This window comes from Pan troglodytes, chromosome 2, assembly GCF_028858775.2.
Source record: "Pan troglodytes isolate AG18354 chromosome 2, NHGRI_mPanTro3-v2.0_pri, whole genome shotgun sequence".
Taxonomy (NCBI): domain Eukaryota; kingdom Metazoa; phylum Chordata; class Mammalia; order Primates; family Hominidae; genus Pan; species Pan troglodytes.
Genome location: NC_086015.1, coordinates 193,283,452 through 193,300,753, shown reverse-complemented (window position 1 = coordinate 193,300,753; position 17,302 = coordinate 193,283,452). Strand labels below are relative to the sequence as shown.

Here is a 17,302-nt window from a genome sequence, read left to right as displayed (position 1 = left end):
TGGGAACCAAAGTTTAACTTTATCCCAGAGACAGATGTAGGAAGAGGGGGAGCAATGCTTTGGGGATCTCTAGGAATGTGACAAAAGTATGTATTTTAAATGAAAGAATTAAAGAATATGGAGATCTAGGAGACATCTCAGAGATCTAGTTTCACATTTTCCATTACTGATGGGAGTAAAAGAAGCCCAGAAAGGGACTTGCCTAAGATACCAGACCTAGTTAACGGAAGAAACAGACCGGATCCAAGATGTTCTAATTTCCTATCCAGGGTAATTTTATGTGTACATCTCTTTTGAAATATAAATTTATTTTGTTCACTCAACAAAATGTTATTTGCTAGAACATAGACACAGTGTTGACATCAAATAGATCTCTTTTTTCCAAGAGGTTAAGAGAATGATGATCACTAGTTTATCCCTTCAAATACATTTCCATATGGGCAATCTGCATATGGTCAGGTACTGCTACCGAGAGGTAATTTGGAAATAAACACAGCAGGACTGGACTGGTGTAGGGACAGCCTGGTTGAAGAAACCATAGACAGGCTGGTGAGGTAATCAGGAAGCTGCAATCTATTTTCAGGGTAGCCAAGATGAGTAGTGAAGTCAGACAGAATATAAAATATTCAGGCATGATGAGTGAAGATTTCTCCAGAAGTCACATTGGCAAGTTTTATGAGTTCTGCCAATATTTTCCTCTGAATGCATTCTGTTTTTTTTTTTTTTGAGACGGTGTCTTGCTCTGTCACCCAGGCTGGAGTGCAGTGACATGATCTCGGCTCACTGCAACTTCCGCCTCCCCGGTTCAAGTGATTCTCCTGCCTCAGCCTCCTGAATAGCTGGGACTACAGGCACGCGCCACCATACCTGGCTAATTTTTGCATTTTTAGTAGAGACAGGGTTTCAACATATTGACCAGGCTGGTCTTAAACTCCTGAGCTCGTGATCCACCTGCCTGGACTCCCAAAGTGCTGGGATTACAGGCGTGAGCCACTGCACCCAGCCTGAATGTATCTTTTAAAATTACTATGAGGAACAAAATAATCAACTTAGTGACATATCTATTTGGTATTTTAGCTTTGATAATTTTATTTTGATCACTAAAACATCAAGCAGTTTTAAATTTCTACAGAGTGAATTCAAGACATTTTTCCTTATTAAGAAAAAAGCAAAATCGGTTCTTTTTTGTTTGTTTGTTTGTTTGAGATGGAGTTTTGCTCTTGTTGCCCAGGCTGGTACCACAACCTCCACCTCCCAGGTTCGAGCAATTCTCCTGCCTCAGCCTCCCGAGTAGCTGGGATTATAGGCATGCGCCACCACGCCTGGCTAATTTTTTTTGTATTTTTAGTAGAGACGGGGTTTCTCCATGTTGGTCAGGCTGGTCTCGAACTCCTGACCTCAGGTGATCCGCCCACCTCAGCCTCCCAAAGTGCTGGGATTACAGGCATGAGCCACCGTGCTCGGTCGCAAATCTGTTCTTTTTCCTCTGAACCTTTTTTTGACCATGTATATATGGGAGAAAAAACATATATGTATATATTTATAAAGTTGACTCTTTAATTACCTTTTAATCTATACTTGATAGTAAATCATGAGTTGTTAATCTTAGTGACTACAAATCATAAAATGTGAGCTACTGATGCTTTATATAAAGTAAAAACATTACATATTACATCATCTTATTACCTTCAAAGCAATTACCTTAGATTTGCCACAGATGAGGTTGCTGATCAATGAGATGCTGAGAGTTCTGAGGCCAGAGGTAAGGAAGGATTGTGCATTTCCTTGAGACTTGGAGAGGCTTTGTCCTCCATCTGCCTGGGGTGGGCTGCTAGTACCCATCAGGCACTAAAGAAGAGAACAGAAGAGGGGGCTCAGCAGTCCTGGGGGAAGCACATGTAGATGCTATTCAGAGAAGCAGGGATGCAAGATTGGGTGGGAAAACTTGGTGCCAGCATGCAGGATACCACAGGTTACATGACACATAATGTAGATGTGGGGAAATGGTGATAAGGGTGGGCAAAGCAGCCTAGAATCATTAGAGTGGTGAATACCCAGCAGTAGAATTCAGAGGGTTTTAGTGGCTGAGGCTTTATTGTCCTAGTATTTGGCTCTTTTAGTTTCCCTGTGATCCTACCAGATGATGAGTTTGGAGGCTACCAGAAGTCTGAAGAAATTGACTAGAACAAAGCCTCCTGTTTGCAGGCGCTGAAAGGAATTCCTGTCTGGAGGTCCTCACAAGAGAAGGAAGACATCTCCAGTAAAGTGAGCTCTGGATTCAGATTCAACTCTCTACTGCGTAACTTATTTTTTTTTTCTGTGGACTTAAAATATTTTTTGAAATCCACAAAAAAATCATAAATTAGGCAGTAAAGACAAATATCTTTACAAATGTCTTCATTCGTAAAGTTTGTATAATATTGTATCCCTTAATTTCTCCCTGTCTCTAAACCCCAGGGCTCAAATAAAATCACAAAAAATGTTTCCAGTTTAGAATCCTCAATTAGTATGAGTTGAACCTGAACAAAGATGAAAGTTGAATGCTAGGAGGGAACTTAATGTAAATTTTCTATCAGTCAACTAATATCTTTGTATTCCTTCCTGCACTTTTTATATTTGGCTTTCCATCTAGATCCCTGACAAAATGTAAAAACTGCAGCAGCCTACGTTTTTCTGAAAATGGGAACAAGACATGATTCACAGTTGAAGTGTGCGTCTCCATCCTTTTCCCATGAAGCCGAGGCCAGAGAGATAAGCACATCAATAGCTCTGTTGTAGCCAGAACACGCCTCAGTGCACTGTGTCAGCTCAGGGGCCCTGTCAGAAGCAGGGCAGGCCAGATCCAGAAGGAAGGTCTTAGCAACTGGTCAGAACATTTTAGTGGACCAGACTTAGGGGTATATAGGCAGGAAGCAACAGGATGAAATGCAGATGTCCAACAGCAAAGCAGTCAGTATTCGGGTGGCTTTAAAGGGAGACAGGAAGATGCCATACCAGAGAGATGAAGCTCTTACCCAAGGAGTTTGATAGCAAGAGCTAGGTGCTGGTCCAGGCAGGTTAGTGGCATTACTGATATCTAACAGCTATGAAAGGGACTGAGGTTTAGGAACAATTTCAGTTAGAGCCAGAAGGAGTAAGGCAAGGGACCCATTTCAGAGGAAATAGGGCGATAATTATTGAGATTAAGTAGAATGTTGAAGGAAGCCCTCATTTTTCTTAAATATCTCAATGAGGAAATTTCTACAGTAATACTTCATACTTGTCTAGCGTGGCCTGGGAGTAGGCAGGTAAGTTTGATTCGAGGGTGTGGTTGGCTGAAGAAATAAAAAGACCATTTACTAAAGATTAAAACCCATGTTCTTCAAAACTGCTTATTCATCAATAAAGGTAATATTTGGGTAATTATCTCAAGTGATTCCAAGTTTGAAGTTGGGAAAAGATAAGTCATTAATGATCAACCCTAATATACCTAAACAGGAAAATACAAGGGTTCAGTTTCTAAACCAGTGTTCCAAGTTAGAGTAGGTCACTAGGAGAACAGTGGTGTCTACTTTGCCATGGGACAAAGCCTCCTGGAACTACAGAATGACCAGAGCCAGACTCAGTTCCTAGAGCTTGCAACAGGGATGCTTCTGAAATGTGATATCAGGGAGCCCTGTGAGGAAGAGTGCAGGGATGGAAATGCGAAGAGGGTCTTGGGACAGGGAGGGCATAAGGGTTATCTCAGGATGACAGATCATCCCATGCATACAGAATATTCTTCTCTTCCAGAATTTCTGATGCATGAGCCTTTTCTTTGCACCCAAGAACAGTGTTCTGGCATCCCTTGTGTAGAAATGAATTAAGACCTATTTACTTCTCTTGTCTTGAGTGTTCCTATACACATTATATCGTCTAACAAGCTGAGTTCAAAGTTGTATTCAGCTTCTGTCCAATACATATGGCTTTACACACACACACACACACACAAAAACACACTTTGTCTATATATATTTTGCAAAATAATTTTATGAGTCTGGGACTCTAGCTGAATGATGCTTATAAAACAAATTTGGTGATTAAAGCAGAAATGTATAAGTTGAACCAAGGCAGAATTTTGACAGAAGCTATGAAGGTATTTTAGGCCTAGAAGGAAGCACTGAGAAGCAGTGAGAAAAGCACTAAATAAGCTTTAGTCCTGGCTCTGTCAGTTTCAAACTATTGCATTAGGCAAGTCATTTCTATTTTATAAGCCTCAATTATTTCAATGGTAACATTACAGTACAAATGTCTTACTCAAAGGGACCCTTGAGGGTTATATAACTTAATGTTTGTGAAAATAATTGGTAAAATGCTAAACACATAGGATATACCCAATAATCTGGATTTCAATCTGAATTGTGTTTTTAGCCTCAATTATTTGGGGAATACTTAGCACCGTTATTATTTATTTATTTACTTATTTATTTATTTTGAGATGGAGTTTCACTCTTTTCACCCAGCCTGGAGTGCAGTGGCATGATCTCAGCTCACTGCAACCTCTGCCTCCCAGGTTCAAATGATTCTTCTGCCTCAGCGTCCCGAGTAACTGCAATTACAGGCGGGGGCCACCACGCCTGGCTAAATTTTGTATTTTTAGTAGAGACGGGGTTTCATCATGTTGGCCAGAATGGTCTCGAACTCCTGACTTCTGGCAATCCACCCGCCTCGGCCTCCCAAAGTGCTGGGATTACAGGTGTGAGCCACTGCGCCCAGCCAGCATTATTTTTTCACTTCTTTGTAGTTGTTGTTCAACTAAGTGTGAGGCTTCCAAGGAATGAAGTTAGAATGTCTCCACAACATGAGTGTGAGGACAGAGTGTTTGCATGTTTTGTTTGATTTGGAATTTTAAAGCTCAACTGAGAATTAAGGTAAGCACAAGGATGGAGCTATTAAAGAAATTGGAAAGGAACAGACAGTCCTGGAATGTGGCAGCTCCTGTTTGATTTTAAATGTAAGTTAAATATTAATTTTTCTAAAAAAAAAATCTCTTTCTCCAGGGAGGGCTTTCTCTCTCACTCTCTTACGTTGACAGATTGTTGGTGGCTTGCCTTTCACACTAACTTATTTGGAGGAAAAAAGTCTTCAGATGATTCTATTTACGTAAGAAAAAATTGTCTCCAAAACAACTCCCTTGTCACCAGCATCAACAGCAGCTGAACAACGAGTTGGGTTGTCGCACAGTGAGAATTATTCCTTTCATTTCAAAGGAATCAAAGATGTTTGGGGCAAGCAAGAGCCCTGGTTACACGTGATCATAATAAACTAGTATCAGATTCGCTTTTGGAAAGTGTTAAGTCTACTGCTGAAGTCCGAGTACACTTTTATTGTTCCAAAAATATTTACTAGAATGGAGAAAAGTTGGTTTTTAAAAACTAAGCTGATTTGGAGAAAATAAGAAGCACTTAAAAATCTCTTCTAATTCCTACTTGCTGATGGTTCCCTAAAGCAAGACGGTGCAGTTATGCTGTTGACTTGTAAACAGAAGTCAAAAGGAAATTCAAGCTCTGTTAAGACTCAATCCAAATATAATAAAAAGGGCTCTGTCGCCCAGAATCTCTTTTAATGTTTTTGGATGGATTCTCTTGTGCTCTGGCTATTCTTTGATTTTGTAAAGAACAGGAAGAAAAGCAAAATTCCAGTCTCCCAGTTCATACCTATCTTAGTAGAAATGTCAACATTTTATGTTCCAATGTCGTCTTTTCTCAAATATTTTTCTTTCTTACTGTCATGTGCTTTTTTCTTTTGCTTTTTAAAAAAGAATTTACAAAACTACTATCACCCACTGCCCCATGACATCTAGCATATATGTTTTCTATTTTGCTTTATCAAATTAAGCATTGTACTCCTGCTACCGCCTACTTGTGGGTCTCAGTATCCTCATTTTTAAATTAAGGGAATTAGATGAGCCTCGCAGTGCTCAAACTATGCTATATCCCTCAGGCTTGGCACCACTGACACATCAGTCTGAATAATTATTTCTTGTAGGTAGCTGTCTTGTGTATTGCAGGATGGTCAACACCATCCCTGGTTCTACCCACTAGACACCAACAGTATGAATGCTCCCACCTACCACGCCCCAGATCCGACAACCAAAAATACCTCCAGATAGTGTGAAATGTCCTCTGGGGAGTACAATCACTCTCAATTGAGAACCGCTGCTCTAACTGAAGCTGTGATTCTTAACCTTTGGTTAGTATCTGCATCTCCTGAGAAACTAGTAAAAATATAAAGGCCCAGACTAGATTCTAGTTCAGAAATCCAGGGTCTCTGTGATCTTACTAGCTTTTTAACAACACAACGAAGTTTTAGAACCATTGTTCATAAGAAATCAGATAATAAAGTATGGCCAGCACATCATCAAGGAACAAGTTAGAAATGCAAATTTGAAAGCTCCACCCCAGGTTTCGTGAATCCGGAACTCTGAGATGGAAGTCAGTTAATTAGGTAAGGAAAAAGTACATTCTTGGCACACTCTGCGAGAAGTTCAGGAGTATAAGAGACTCATGGATGACTGTCTGTTCCAACACTGAGTAAGTACCACTGGGATAGCATGACCTGGAATCAGCTTCTTGGCACTGCATGGCTCTTATTACCATAAGGTCATGAACTTTTTGTCCTGACCCAGCCTTAAAAAGCAGATCAGATTGGCTTTCCTGGGAGGGAATATCTGGGGGATTACACAAAACCCTACCTATTTCCCAAACCCTACCTACTCATGAATTCTACACAGCACCTGGAACCCCAACTCATAGACTTATTCTTTGGGCTGTGGCATTAGCTGTAGACCTGTGGTTCTCAACCTTGGCTTCGTATTATAATCACCTGGGAAACTTCTAAAAATCCCATCGCTCCGGTCCTATCCCAGACCAATAAATCAGAATCTTTCAGAGCAGAAGCCAGACACTTCTTAGGTGATTCTAATGTTCAAGCAAATTTGAGTTGTCAATGAATAGTTTCTCTCAAGTCAGGCAGAGATTGTACGTAAGGTAGTAATACAAGGCATATTACTTACTTACTACTTGTAGTAAGATATAAGAAATAAGGTAGTAGGACATGCAAGAGGCTTGAAAGAACCTGGCCAATTTGGGAATCAGTAGGATGTGGTTGCATTCTATAGGCTATTGACTGTGTGCTAATGCCAATTCTTTCCCTAAGTCTTTTTAGATCCTTCTAGCCAGAAGCTATCTTTGTAACCTCTGTGTTCCCAGAGCTCTTTCTTTTTTCTTTTTCTTTTTTTTTTCTTTTTGTTTTTTTGAGACAGAGTCTCACTCTGTGGCTCAGGCTGGAATACAATGGCGCGATCTCGGCTGACTGCAACCTCTGCCTCCCGGGTTCAAGTGATTCTCCTGCCTCAGCCTCCTGAGTAGCTGGGATTAAATGTGCTCGCTAGCACGCCCAGTTGATTTTTGTATTTTCAGTACAGACGGGATTTCACCATGTTGGCCAGGCTGGTCTCCAACTCCTGAGCTCAGGTTATCCACCTGCCTCGGCCTCCCAAAGTGCTGGGATTACAAGTGTGAGCCACCGCGCCCGGCCAACACTTTCAATCTAATCTAACACGTACCACATTCTACCTTGTATTATAGCTCTATACATCATATATATCAAATTTGTTTCCTATACAGTACTGTGAGCTTCCCAAAGATAAGAATCCTGACTTACTCATCTTCTCTTTCACCTAGAATATTTACTTTAAGAGTAGGCATCAAAAATTGTTAATTTAATTGAAATATATTAAATGATGTAGAAATGTCACCAAATGTACAAATAGAATGTAGCAAGGTATCCTGGCACTTTGCCCTCAGTCCCACAGCAGGAGTTCCTATCCTGATGTGCTTCAAAACCTTCCACAAGTGGACTGATAACCCTGGACTAGACTCCAAAATCTTTATCTGAAAACAGAGACAATCTCTAGAGAAAAAGTCTGGGCAGATGACTGATGTGCTAATTCTGGAACACTGACCATCCAAGGCATTCAATATACATTCAGCTCCAAACTGGAGCTTTTTCATCAGTGATATGAGCCGAATTAGTAACGTTTGGTGGGAAAAAAAAAAGAGCATGATTCATCAGTGTCTCTTGGAATTACACAGCCAGGGCTGTTCATGGCCTGAGTGGTCAAACCTAACAAAATGAATGAAGGAATCAGCATGAATCTCTGGCAAGCCCCTCAGCGTAGTGGTGATTCCACATAAAAGCCTTCTTCGGAAAAATCATAGCAACTAGATACATGCGTGAGTCTTTTTCCCATTGCCTGTCCCTCTGCTCACCATTGCAGGGGCTGAAAGACTGATGAGATTCTCACAGGCACTAGAAGACCACAGAAATGCCTCCAGGAGGCAGGCTGGGATCCAGGGTCCAACCAATATTCTTGTGAGAGTGTGAAGCCAAGGAACACGAAAGAGGGGAACACCTTGGCTAAGAATGTATTCGTGGCAGAGGAGAAGGGGAGGAACAGGAAGCCTCCAGCTAGTCGTTTGGAATCTGGCAACCATTTCTGTCAGCTTTCCCATTCCTAGATTGATGCAGATTGCTTAATTCCTTGAGGTAAGGGATATACTAAATTGCCTCTTTGTTCAACTCTTAGAATAAGAATTTCCCTCTCCCCTCCCGTCCCGTCCCCTCCTCTCTTTTCTTTTTCTTTGTTTTTTTTTTTTTTTTTTTTTGAGACGGAGTCTCACTCTGTCACCCAGGCTGCATGATCTCAGCTCACTGCAACCTTCACCTCCCAGGTTCAAGCAATTATCCTGCCTCAGCCTCCTGAGTAGCTGGGTCTGCAGGCACGCGCCACCACGCCCAGCTCATTTTTGTATTTTTAGTAGAGACGGGGTTTTGCCATGGTGGCCAGGCTGGTCTCGAACTCCTGACCTCAGGTGATCCACCCGCCTTGGCCTCCCAAAGTGCTGGGATTACAGGGGTGAGCCACTGCACCTGGCCCACAGCAAGAATTTTTTTCTGAATAGCATTTTACGTGTTAGGCGTCTGGCTGTTTAAGAGATGAGGAAACTGAGGCCCTCAGTTGCCACGGTCACACAGCTGGTAAACGGACGGAGCCAGAATGCGAGTACAGCTCCTCTTGCCTCCAAAGGTTCTCTGGGCCCTGTAAAACCACGGGCTGCACAGGAAAGGCAGGCTATATATTGTTCTTCCCCTGGCCCAGCGCCCTGATCCAATGCCCGGACACACATCCACACCAAGTTGGACGAAAAGGTAAGGGAGAGACCTTCCCCAAGAGAAGGAGCGGTAAGCTTTGATTCTAAAGGCCCTGGGTTGGGTCCGTCCTTTGCCACTTCTCAGCTCTATGCATTTAGGCAAATCACTTATCTTCTTAAACCTCCGCATCTGGGCCTACAGGGCCTCTATGGGTTTTCTATTTATTTATTTATTTATTCTTTTTTTTTTTAACTTTAAGTTCCGGGATACATGTGCAGAATGCGCAGATTTGTGGCGTAGGTACACATGGCATCTACGGTTTGATTCAGTCTGAAATGGCGCTCCAGGCTTCATGAGAAGGTGAAGCACTCTGCAAACTGCGAGGCCATACAGAGATTCCAGAATATGATTAAGGCCCTAACCTTGCTAAGCTGGATTTTCTTTATTTCCCAAAAAGAAGACTAATACTATCCACTTGTACAACCAGAAGGGAGCTCACGTGTAAAGCGCCTCGTCCCCGGCCGGCCTCAAGCGGCGCTAGCTCTCTGGCTGGCGCTGGAGTGTGCCGCCCCTGGCAGCCGCGCCGCTGCAGCGGGGAGCCTGGGAGAGCGGCTCTCGGAGTCTCAGGCAGCAGGAGGAGCGTGTGAGCTGTGGGCGTCCCTTTAAGAGCGGCTGGCCAGGCACGGTCTCCGCCTCTCAGTACGCGGAGCGCCGGCGGTCACCTGGGGCTCGCGGAGCGGCCAGATCGCGGCGGAGTCGGCGCGCTTCCCCGAGGGAAGGTGGGAGAGGGGACCCGGACGCGAGGTGCCCCGAAGCCCTCTCGAGCGTAACCGTCCCGCGCCTCTCTGAGGCGGAGGATGCGGGAGCGCATCTGGACGCCGCTGCTGCTGCTCCTGCTGCCGCTGCTACTGCCGCCGCCACTGTGGGGCGGCCCCCCGGACAGCCCACGCCGGGAGCTGGAGCTGGAGCCCGGGCCTCTGCAGCCCTTCGACCTGCTCTACGCCAGCGGCGCGGCCGCCTACTACAGCGGAGACTACGAGCGAGCGGTGCGCGACTTGGAAGCGGCGCTGCGCAGCCACCGGCGCCTGCGGGAAATCCGCACGCGCTGCGCCCGCCACTGCGCGGCGCGCCACCCGCTCCCGCCCCCGCCCCCCGGCGAGGGCCCCGGCGCTGAGCTGCCCCTTTTCCGCTCCTTGTTGGGGCGGGCGCGCTGTTATCGCAGCTGTGAGACCCAGCGCCTCGGGGGCCCCGCATCCCGCCACCGCGTCAGCGAGGATGTGCGCAGCGACTTCCAGCGCAGAGTGCCCTACAACTACCTGCAGCGGGCCTACATCAAGGTACCCACAGAGCGCTCCTCCACTGCAAAGCCCCTGCGGCTCTCACAGGCTCTCTTGAGCCCTCCCTGCTGCCCCCGTCATCTCTGTTCAGTCTTTCAAATTGGGCCTCCTTAAATATGTGTCTCAGTTTGTGAATCCAGATATCTGGTGGCCCTATCTCTGTATGCAACAATTGATTAACTTGGACAAGTCTTTCTCTCTCTTTCTCAGAGCCAGCTTCTCTCTCAAAAAGAGGACTGTCCTGATAAAGTGATGTTTAAAGTACCCATTCAGCACTAATTCATGAGGCGTTGACAAAGCTGAATCTAGTACAATTTATCTTCTCCCTTCTCACTTCCCATTTCTCTTCTCCCTTCTCACTTCCCATTTCTTTTCTGTCTCTCTCTTATCCTTCCTATACTGTAGTCTGCACCTTTTCTCTGAAGTTTAAAAGAATCTTCAAAATAGTGAAGTTGAAAGACCTGTTCCAAAACAAATTTCTCTCTCTTCTCCCCTTCACCTACAAAAAAGTAAAGATCAAAGGTTAAAGAGAAGGTGTGCTTGGAGGAGGCGAAGCTGTTTGAGGCAGTCTCCGTCAAAGTGTCCACCCTAAGTGTTGACTTTTTCTCCTTTGATAGAGGGCTTACGTTTTCTGGTGGTATGCATTGGACTGGGTTACTAGGCATCAGTCCTCTCTTTCTAGTTTTATTTTTGTATGCCTAACTTGCCTAAAGTTAGCGTCAGGAGGTATAGTGTGCATATTGACATATTGTTCACATCCATAACTTTGAAGATCTCTGGATGCTTCAGCAGAGGGAATTTGAATGAGTTCTTCAACCTCCACTGCCACTCACCCAATTTTCCTTCAAATTGACACTCTTAACCCTTCTTTCTTGTTTTCTGTGTTAATATATCAATGTATCTTCTACAGCTACTGGAAAAGTGGAAGCTTTGGGGTTGGTTGTTCATGCTAGCCAATGGACCAGGCTGCTGTGCTCTGCTCTGCTTTGCTTTCTTTTCTCTTCTCCTCTCTCTTCTCTTCTCTTCCTTTTCTTTTCTTTTTTTGACGGAGTTTTGCTCTTGTCACCCAGGCTGGAGTGCAGTGGTGCAATCTTGGCTCACTGCAACCTCCGCCTCCCAGGCTCAAACGATTCTCCTGCCTCAGCCTCCTGAGTAGCTGGGATTACAGGTGTGCACCACCATGCCAGGCTAATTTTTGTGTGTGTTTGTATATTTTTAGTAGAGAAGGGGTTTCACCATGTTGGCCAGGCTGGTCTCGAACTCCTGACCTCAGGTGACCCGTCCGTCTCGGCCTCCAAAAGTGCTGGGTTTATAGGCGTGAGCACGGCTGGACCAGGCAGTATTTCTAAGGAGATGAAAGTACATACCATGTTCAAATATCCAAATGCCTTTTGCAGCTCATCCCACAAGATCTCTGCCCTCATCTGTGGTAGGGTTCTCTCAGATTGGCAACTGTTGGTGGAGTGCACGAAATTTCAACTAAGTATAAATCTTAACTTCCTGTGTATTGTGGCTAAGGTGTTGGAGTTCACTGGACTAGTATCTTGGGCAAGAAATGAGGAGAAAGTCTGAATCCTTTCCAGGACTTGTCTTCTGCTTGCTTGTGCCTCCTGATTGCTAAGGCATGTATGAAGTATAACTCTAATTTCTTCTAAGTGATTTACACAATTTCTGGTGGTCTTACAGAAATCAGTCAACACCAGTCAGAGAGGGGACCTTGAGTGTCTGACAGTGAAGTTATCATAAGCTAGTTCCCAGAGCAGAACATGGGTAGTCCCTGTAGCTTGGTCCTCCCAGGAGTCTCGGATGTGAGGTTAGCAGTCCTGCTGTTAATTCTGTCACAAATTTTGGACATATTTTCCTTTCTCACATCTGGAGAAAGAATACATAGTCAAGGTCAGTCCTATAAAAACAAATAACCATGAGGTAACTCTCAATATGTGGGTTTCCCTGGTTCTGGAATTCTGCTTGCTTCACTGTTAATGTTAGCATTTGTCAGTCATTTCCCCTCCGGTTCCCTGGTTGGAGGTCAAAGAAGGTGAAGCCATAGGTTTAACATACCTCAAATTTTTGTGGTGAATTGATTACAGGAACAAGTCACACTCTGTAAGTGAATTACTGGGTGTTGTCTGATGAATTAATGAAGTTTAAGAAGTTCTTTCAAAGATACGTGGCTTCGTGTGTTCATTTCAGTTCTACCAGCAATATTTCTGAGAGCAGAACAAGTCTTGCGTCTTCTCCCTACTTCTCTTCTCTGGCAGTTTCTTGGATCTACATAATTGATAATCTCTTAAGAAGAAAATATTTTATCCTTTTGGAAATTCATTTTTGAAAGTTGGAGTTTGTGAACCTCTAAAACTGCATCATGGTTTTTCTCTCCCCTGCACCCCTCTCCCCCAGCCCCCAAGAACGCCCCAATTTTAGCCTTTGCTTGGCTTCCTCGGAATTTCACTTATGAATACGCACACACACCATCTTTTGAGACTGAAAAAAAAAAAACCTCTCAAATAATAAAAGAACATCCTGGAGCTCTGACAGGTCTGGATTCTAGGGCATTGATTCCCTGATGTTAGGATGAGGAACTCCCTGCATGTGACTGGATATGGTCATGGTGCCCTGTATTGTTTAATTGCTTTTGACATCAGTGATCCAGTTTGCACTTAAAAGGATAATCCTGGACTAGATCAAATTCAGTGAGGGAGGACTGGAATGCTTCATAAAGCTAAGAAAGTACAATTATTCTCGGCTAAGAGATTTTCCAACTATAGAAGCTCTCAGGAGATGTTACTGCCCCCCCAAATCCTGCTGAGTGGGCCTCCGATGAAAGCAGATTATTTATGCTGGTGTGTTGGAGGGGAAGAAGGATGAAAAATCATGAAATCTGAGACCCAATGAGTTCAATTTCTTGGTTCACAGATGAGGAAAGGGATGTTTCTAAATGTTTAATAGAAAGGTAAAGAGGTTTGCTCAGTGTCACATATTTAGTGGCATACCAAATGATCTGTTGAAATGAGCACAGGGCTGGGAGTCAGGAGTCTGGATTCTTCCAATAACTGATTCCGATAGCTTTCCTGTGCCCACTGGCCTGTAGGTTCACATCAGGTCCCAGAGAATGCTGCATACCCCAGGGCTATCCTTATGCCAGATTTGGACAGCTCCAGGGATGAGTATGTCCTTGTCTTGCAGGGTAACAGATACTCACTACATCTTTCATAAGCCTTGCTCTGTTGAATTTTTTCAAGGCCTGGCATGTTGGGAATTTGCCTAGACAGCTATGAGGCAGTAGTTTCACGTGGCTCCTAGCCATACTTTTTGTTTAAAGGCAGCGTGAGACTCTTCAAACTTTTGATTTTTATCATTTAAGGTTGTTAGAGATAACCCATGATTCATAGCCTAAGACGTAATATATAGCTTTTATCATTGCATTCTCTGCTCCGAAACCTTCAGTGGCCTTTTTCTTGCTACCATATAAAGCTCAAATAGGTTACCATAGCATCCACAGCCTGGCTCCCTCTCAACCTTCCCAGCCCTATCTTCCCCAACTCTGCCGCCCTCCAGCCAAAGGTAACAATGAGTGCTTTGTCTTATGCCTGACACTTCTGCATCTCTTGGCCTTGTTTAGTCTTTCTTGGGAGGTGTAGAGGCTTTCGAATGGATAGATATGGGATTAATTTTTAGTTTTCCCAGTCTCTATCTGTGTGACTGTCAGCAAATTCCATACGATTTTTCAGCTTTAGTTCCCCCATCTGCAAAATGGGGAAATAATGGGGCCTACGTTCCTATTTTAAGTTAAGTTTAAGAGATGAGTGATGCAAAGCACCCAGAATAGGGCCTGATTCTCAGTAACCATTGGAGATACATTTATTCTTTTTATTAGTTAGAATAGTAGACCTTTCCTCTTCCTCTTCTACATGTTCAAATCATAACTATCCTAACATATAAATGCACCTATTTCTGTGAGTTCTTCCTTCACTCCATCTACAACTCCCAAAAGTACACCATTTCTCCCTTTTCTGAATTCCCACAGTAACAATTTTGTTCCTCTTCTGTCATTTTTCATTTTTAACCTTGTTTTGGAAAAACTGATAATTTCGTTATTACTTAGGTGAGCTTCTTGAAATCAAGAACTGTCTTAGTGATTCTTGTATCTCCTAAAGCAGAGGTTCCCAGATTTGGATGATTACTAAATGGATAATTATTATTAATCATCAGGGGCTTTAAAATGTGATTCAAAATTACAGATACAGGCTCAGTAGGTCTGAATTGGGTCATTGACAACCATCTTCCCTCCAAATACCTAAAACAGGGGGTGGTTCAGTGTATGTTTGTTGAATGAATAATAACTTGGTTCCATGCATATGAAATGTTGTTGAGGAAGATTTCTGCGTGGTGGCAGGAGGTTTTCTCACTTTAGTTGTTTGGCTTCCTGGCTGGTCAGTTGGAAGAGAACGTTTCAGGACTGTTGACTGCCTGACTTCTCACTATTTTCTACTTACAAGTTCTGGCTAATGTTGCAAACTTTCACCCTCTTTCCCACCCCACTTTTTCTTCTTTAGTTCTTATTACTTAAAACTGTACTTCGAAATACCCTTGACATATTGTACCTGTTTCATGCACAATTCTGGAATTTAAACAAACATGAGGGATACTTTTCTTTCTTATCTGTGTCCTTTATAATCAGGAATGGTTTGACAGTGTCTGGTTTTTTTTTTTTTTTTCTCCCACTTTTCCCAACCATTTAAAAAAGGGAAAAAAAATGCTGTTTATTTATTCATTTTTCTACTCAAAACAAGCTTGCCCCTGCTTGTTTTGTTTCTGTGTTGTTGCTTTGTTCCATTTGACCTTTGTTTTTCTTCTTAGGATTAAAAGGAAGGCGAAAAATAAATACACAATTACATTAGGCAATTCTGTTTTGGTCCTAGAGTCCTCTCTCGAAACTTCTTGTATCTTGACCATAATCTATTTGATTAGGATTAAAAGGAAGGGGAAAAATAAAGACACAATTACATTAGACAATTCTATTTTGGTCCTAGAGTCCTCTTGAAACTTCCTTTATCTTGACCATAATCTATTTGATTAGTGGTTCCTAGGGGAAAACAAAGTAAACTCTAGGAATTTCCTCACTCTTACTCTGTTTTATCAACTGCTATCTCTTTCTATAATGCATGCCTTAAAATGAAATTGAAAACCCAGACAAGTGTATCATATAGATTTATTAGTTTAGAATAAAAATGCTTTCCTGAATTTCATATTTAAATTATTTTTACCTATTTGTAGAATATGTATATTTTATCTGCAAATTATTTCAAATAGAAGATTGATTTCATATCTTCTTGAAATAGCTGTTATGAAATTGTTCTAATGGTTATTTCCTCAAAAGATGAAGCTTTTCCCCCCTCTCTTTAACAACTGAACACTTTTTTGTGCTTAAACCATCAAAATGTACAGGTCACCATCTTTATGTCTCACTCCTTAGGAAGAAAACCTGAGAGATTGTTCATCTAGCTGGATTTTAGGTCCCGTGTGCTAAGGAATTACAATCAAAATTGTTCCTCCTTGGGATTCTCCCATATCTGAAAGCCTGGTCAGCTCCTTACCAGTCATCTATTGCCCGTATAAGTGATAAGTGCTACAGAGGCTTAAAATTTAATTAGATGAGGCTGGGCATGGTGGTTCAAGCCTGTAATCCCAGCACTTTGGGAGGCCGAGGTGGGCGTATCACTAGGTCGGGAGATCGAGACCATCCTGGCTAACACGGTGAAACCCCGTCTCTACTAAAAATACAAAAAGAAATTAGCCGGGCGTGGTGGCGGGCGCCTGTAGTCCCAGCTACTCGGGAGGCTGAGGCAGGAGAATGGCGTGAACCCGGGAGGCGGAGCTTGCAGTGAGCCGAGATGACGCCACTGCACTCCAGCGTGGGCGATAGAGCAAGACTCCGCCTCAAAAAAAAAAAAAATTAATTAATAGTTAGATGAGGGCAGCAATTGCTTGCAAGTATTCTCCCATGGTTAGTCAGCCTGGTTAATCAGGGATTCCTTCCTGGGCTTTTTTTTTTTTTTTTTTTTGAGGCGGAGTCTCGCTCTGTCGCCCAGGCTGGAGTGGCGTCATCTCGGCTCACTGCAAGCTCCGCCTCCCGGGTTCACGCCATTCTCCTGCCTCAGCCTCCCGAGTAGCTGGGACTACAGGTGCCCGCCACCACGCCCGGCTAATTTCTTTTTGTATTTTTAGTAGAGACGGGGTTTCACCGTGTTAGCCAGGATGATCTCGAACTCCCAACCTCGTGATCCGCCCGCCTCGGCCTCCCAAAGTGCTGGGATTACAGGCATGAGCCACCGCGCCCGGCCTCCTTTAACAATGGAAATTAATAAACTGCTGCCTACCTTTCTTCATAGACCTCGTCTCTCAGAATCAAATGGATTCTGTTACTAATATCATCTGCTCATTGATAAACTCCAAAGGGGTAGCTGTGAAATTCTCTTGGAAATGCTTGATAAAACGTCAGCTTCCTCATAGGCGAGACTTGATACATTTTGAAAGGTGGATAGGTTCACCTAAATGAAGACTTGCTGGATTTGATATAATGACTATTCTTTTGTATTGCTAAGGAATTAAGTAAACTGTGGATTTCTTAGAATCACAGATTTTATAGCTGGAAGAGACTCCAAAAGAACACCTGCAAGTCAACTAACTGCTTTGGGGCAGTGACGTAAAAGCGAGGGAGGAAAGGGTAATTATTTTGTTCAAGAAATGTAATCTAACAAGGGTGGAAGTGGTAGTTATTAAAATTATAA

General features: G+C 43.3%; 1 protein-coding gene across 1 annotated transcript in view; it reads left to right on the top strand.

Annotated features, from left to right (window-relative positions):
* The first annotated feature begins 9,669 nt into the window (after positions 1-9,669).
* P3H2 (prolyl 3-hydroxylase 2) overlaps positions 9,670-17,302 on the top strand; it is a 164,100-nt gene continuing 156,467 nt past the window's right edge. Inside the window, exon 1 of the mRNA XM_001160886.6 lies at positions 9,670-10,511. Coding sequence (XP_001160886.4) covers positions 10,032-10,511 — 480 coding nt within the window. The 5' untranslated portion in view covers positions 9,670-10,031. The remainder of the gene's footprint in view (positions 10,512-17,302) is intronic.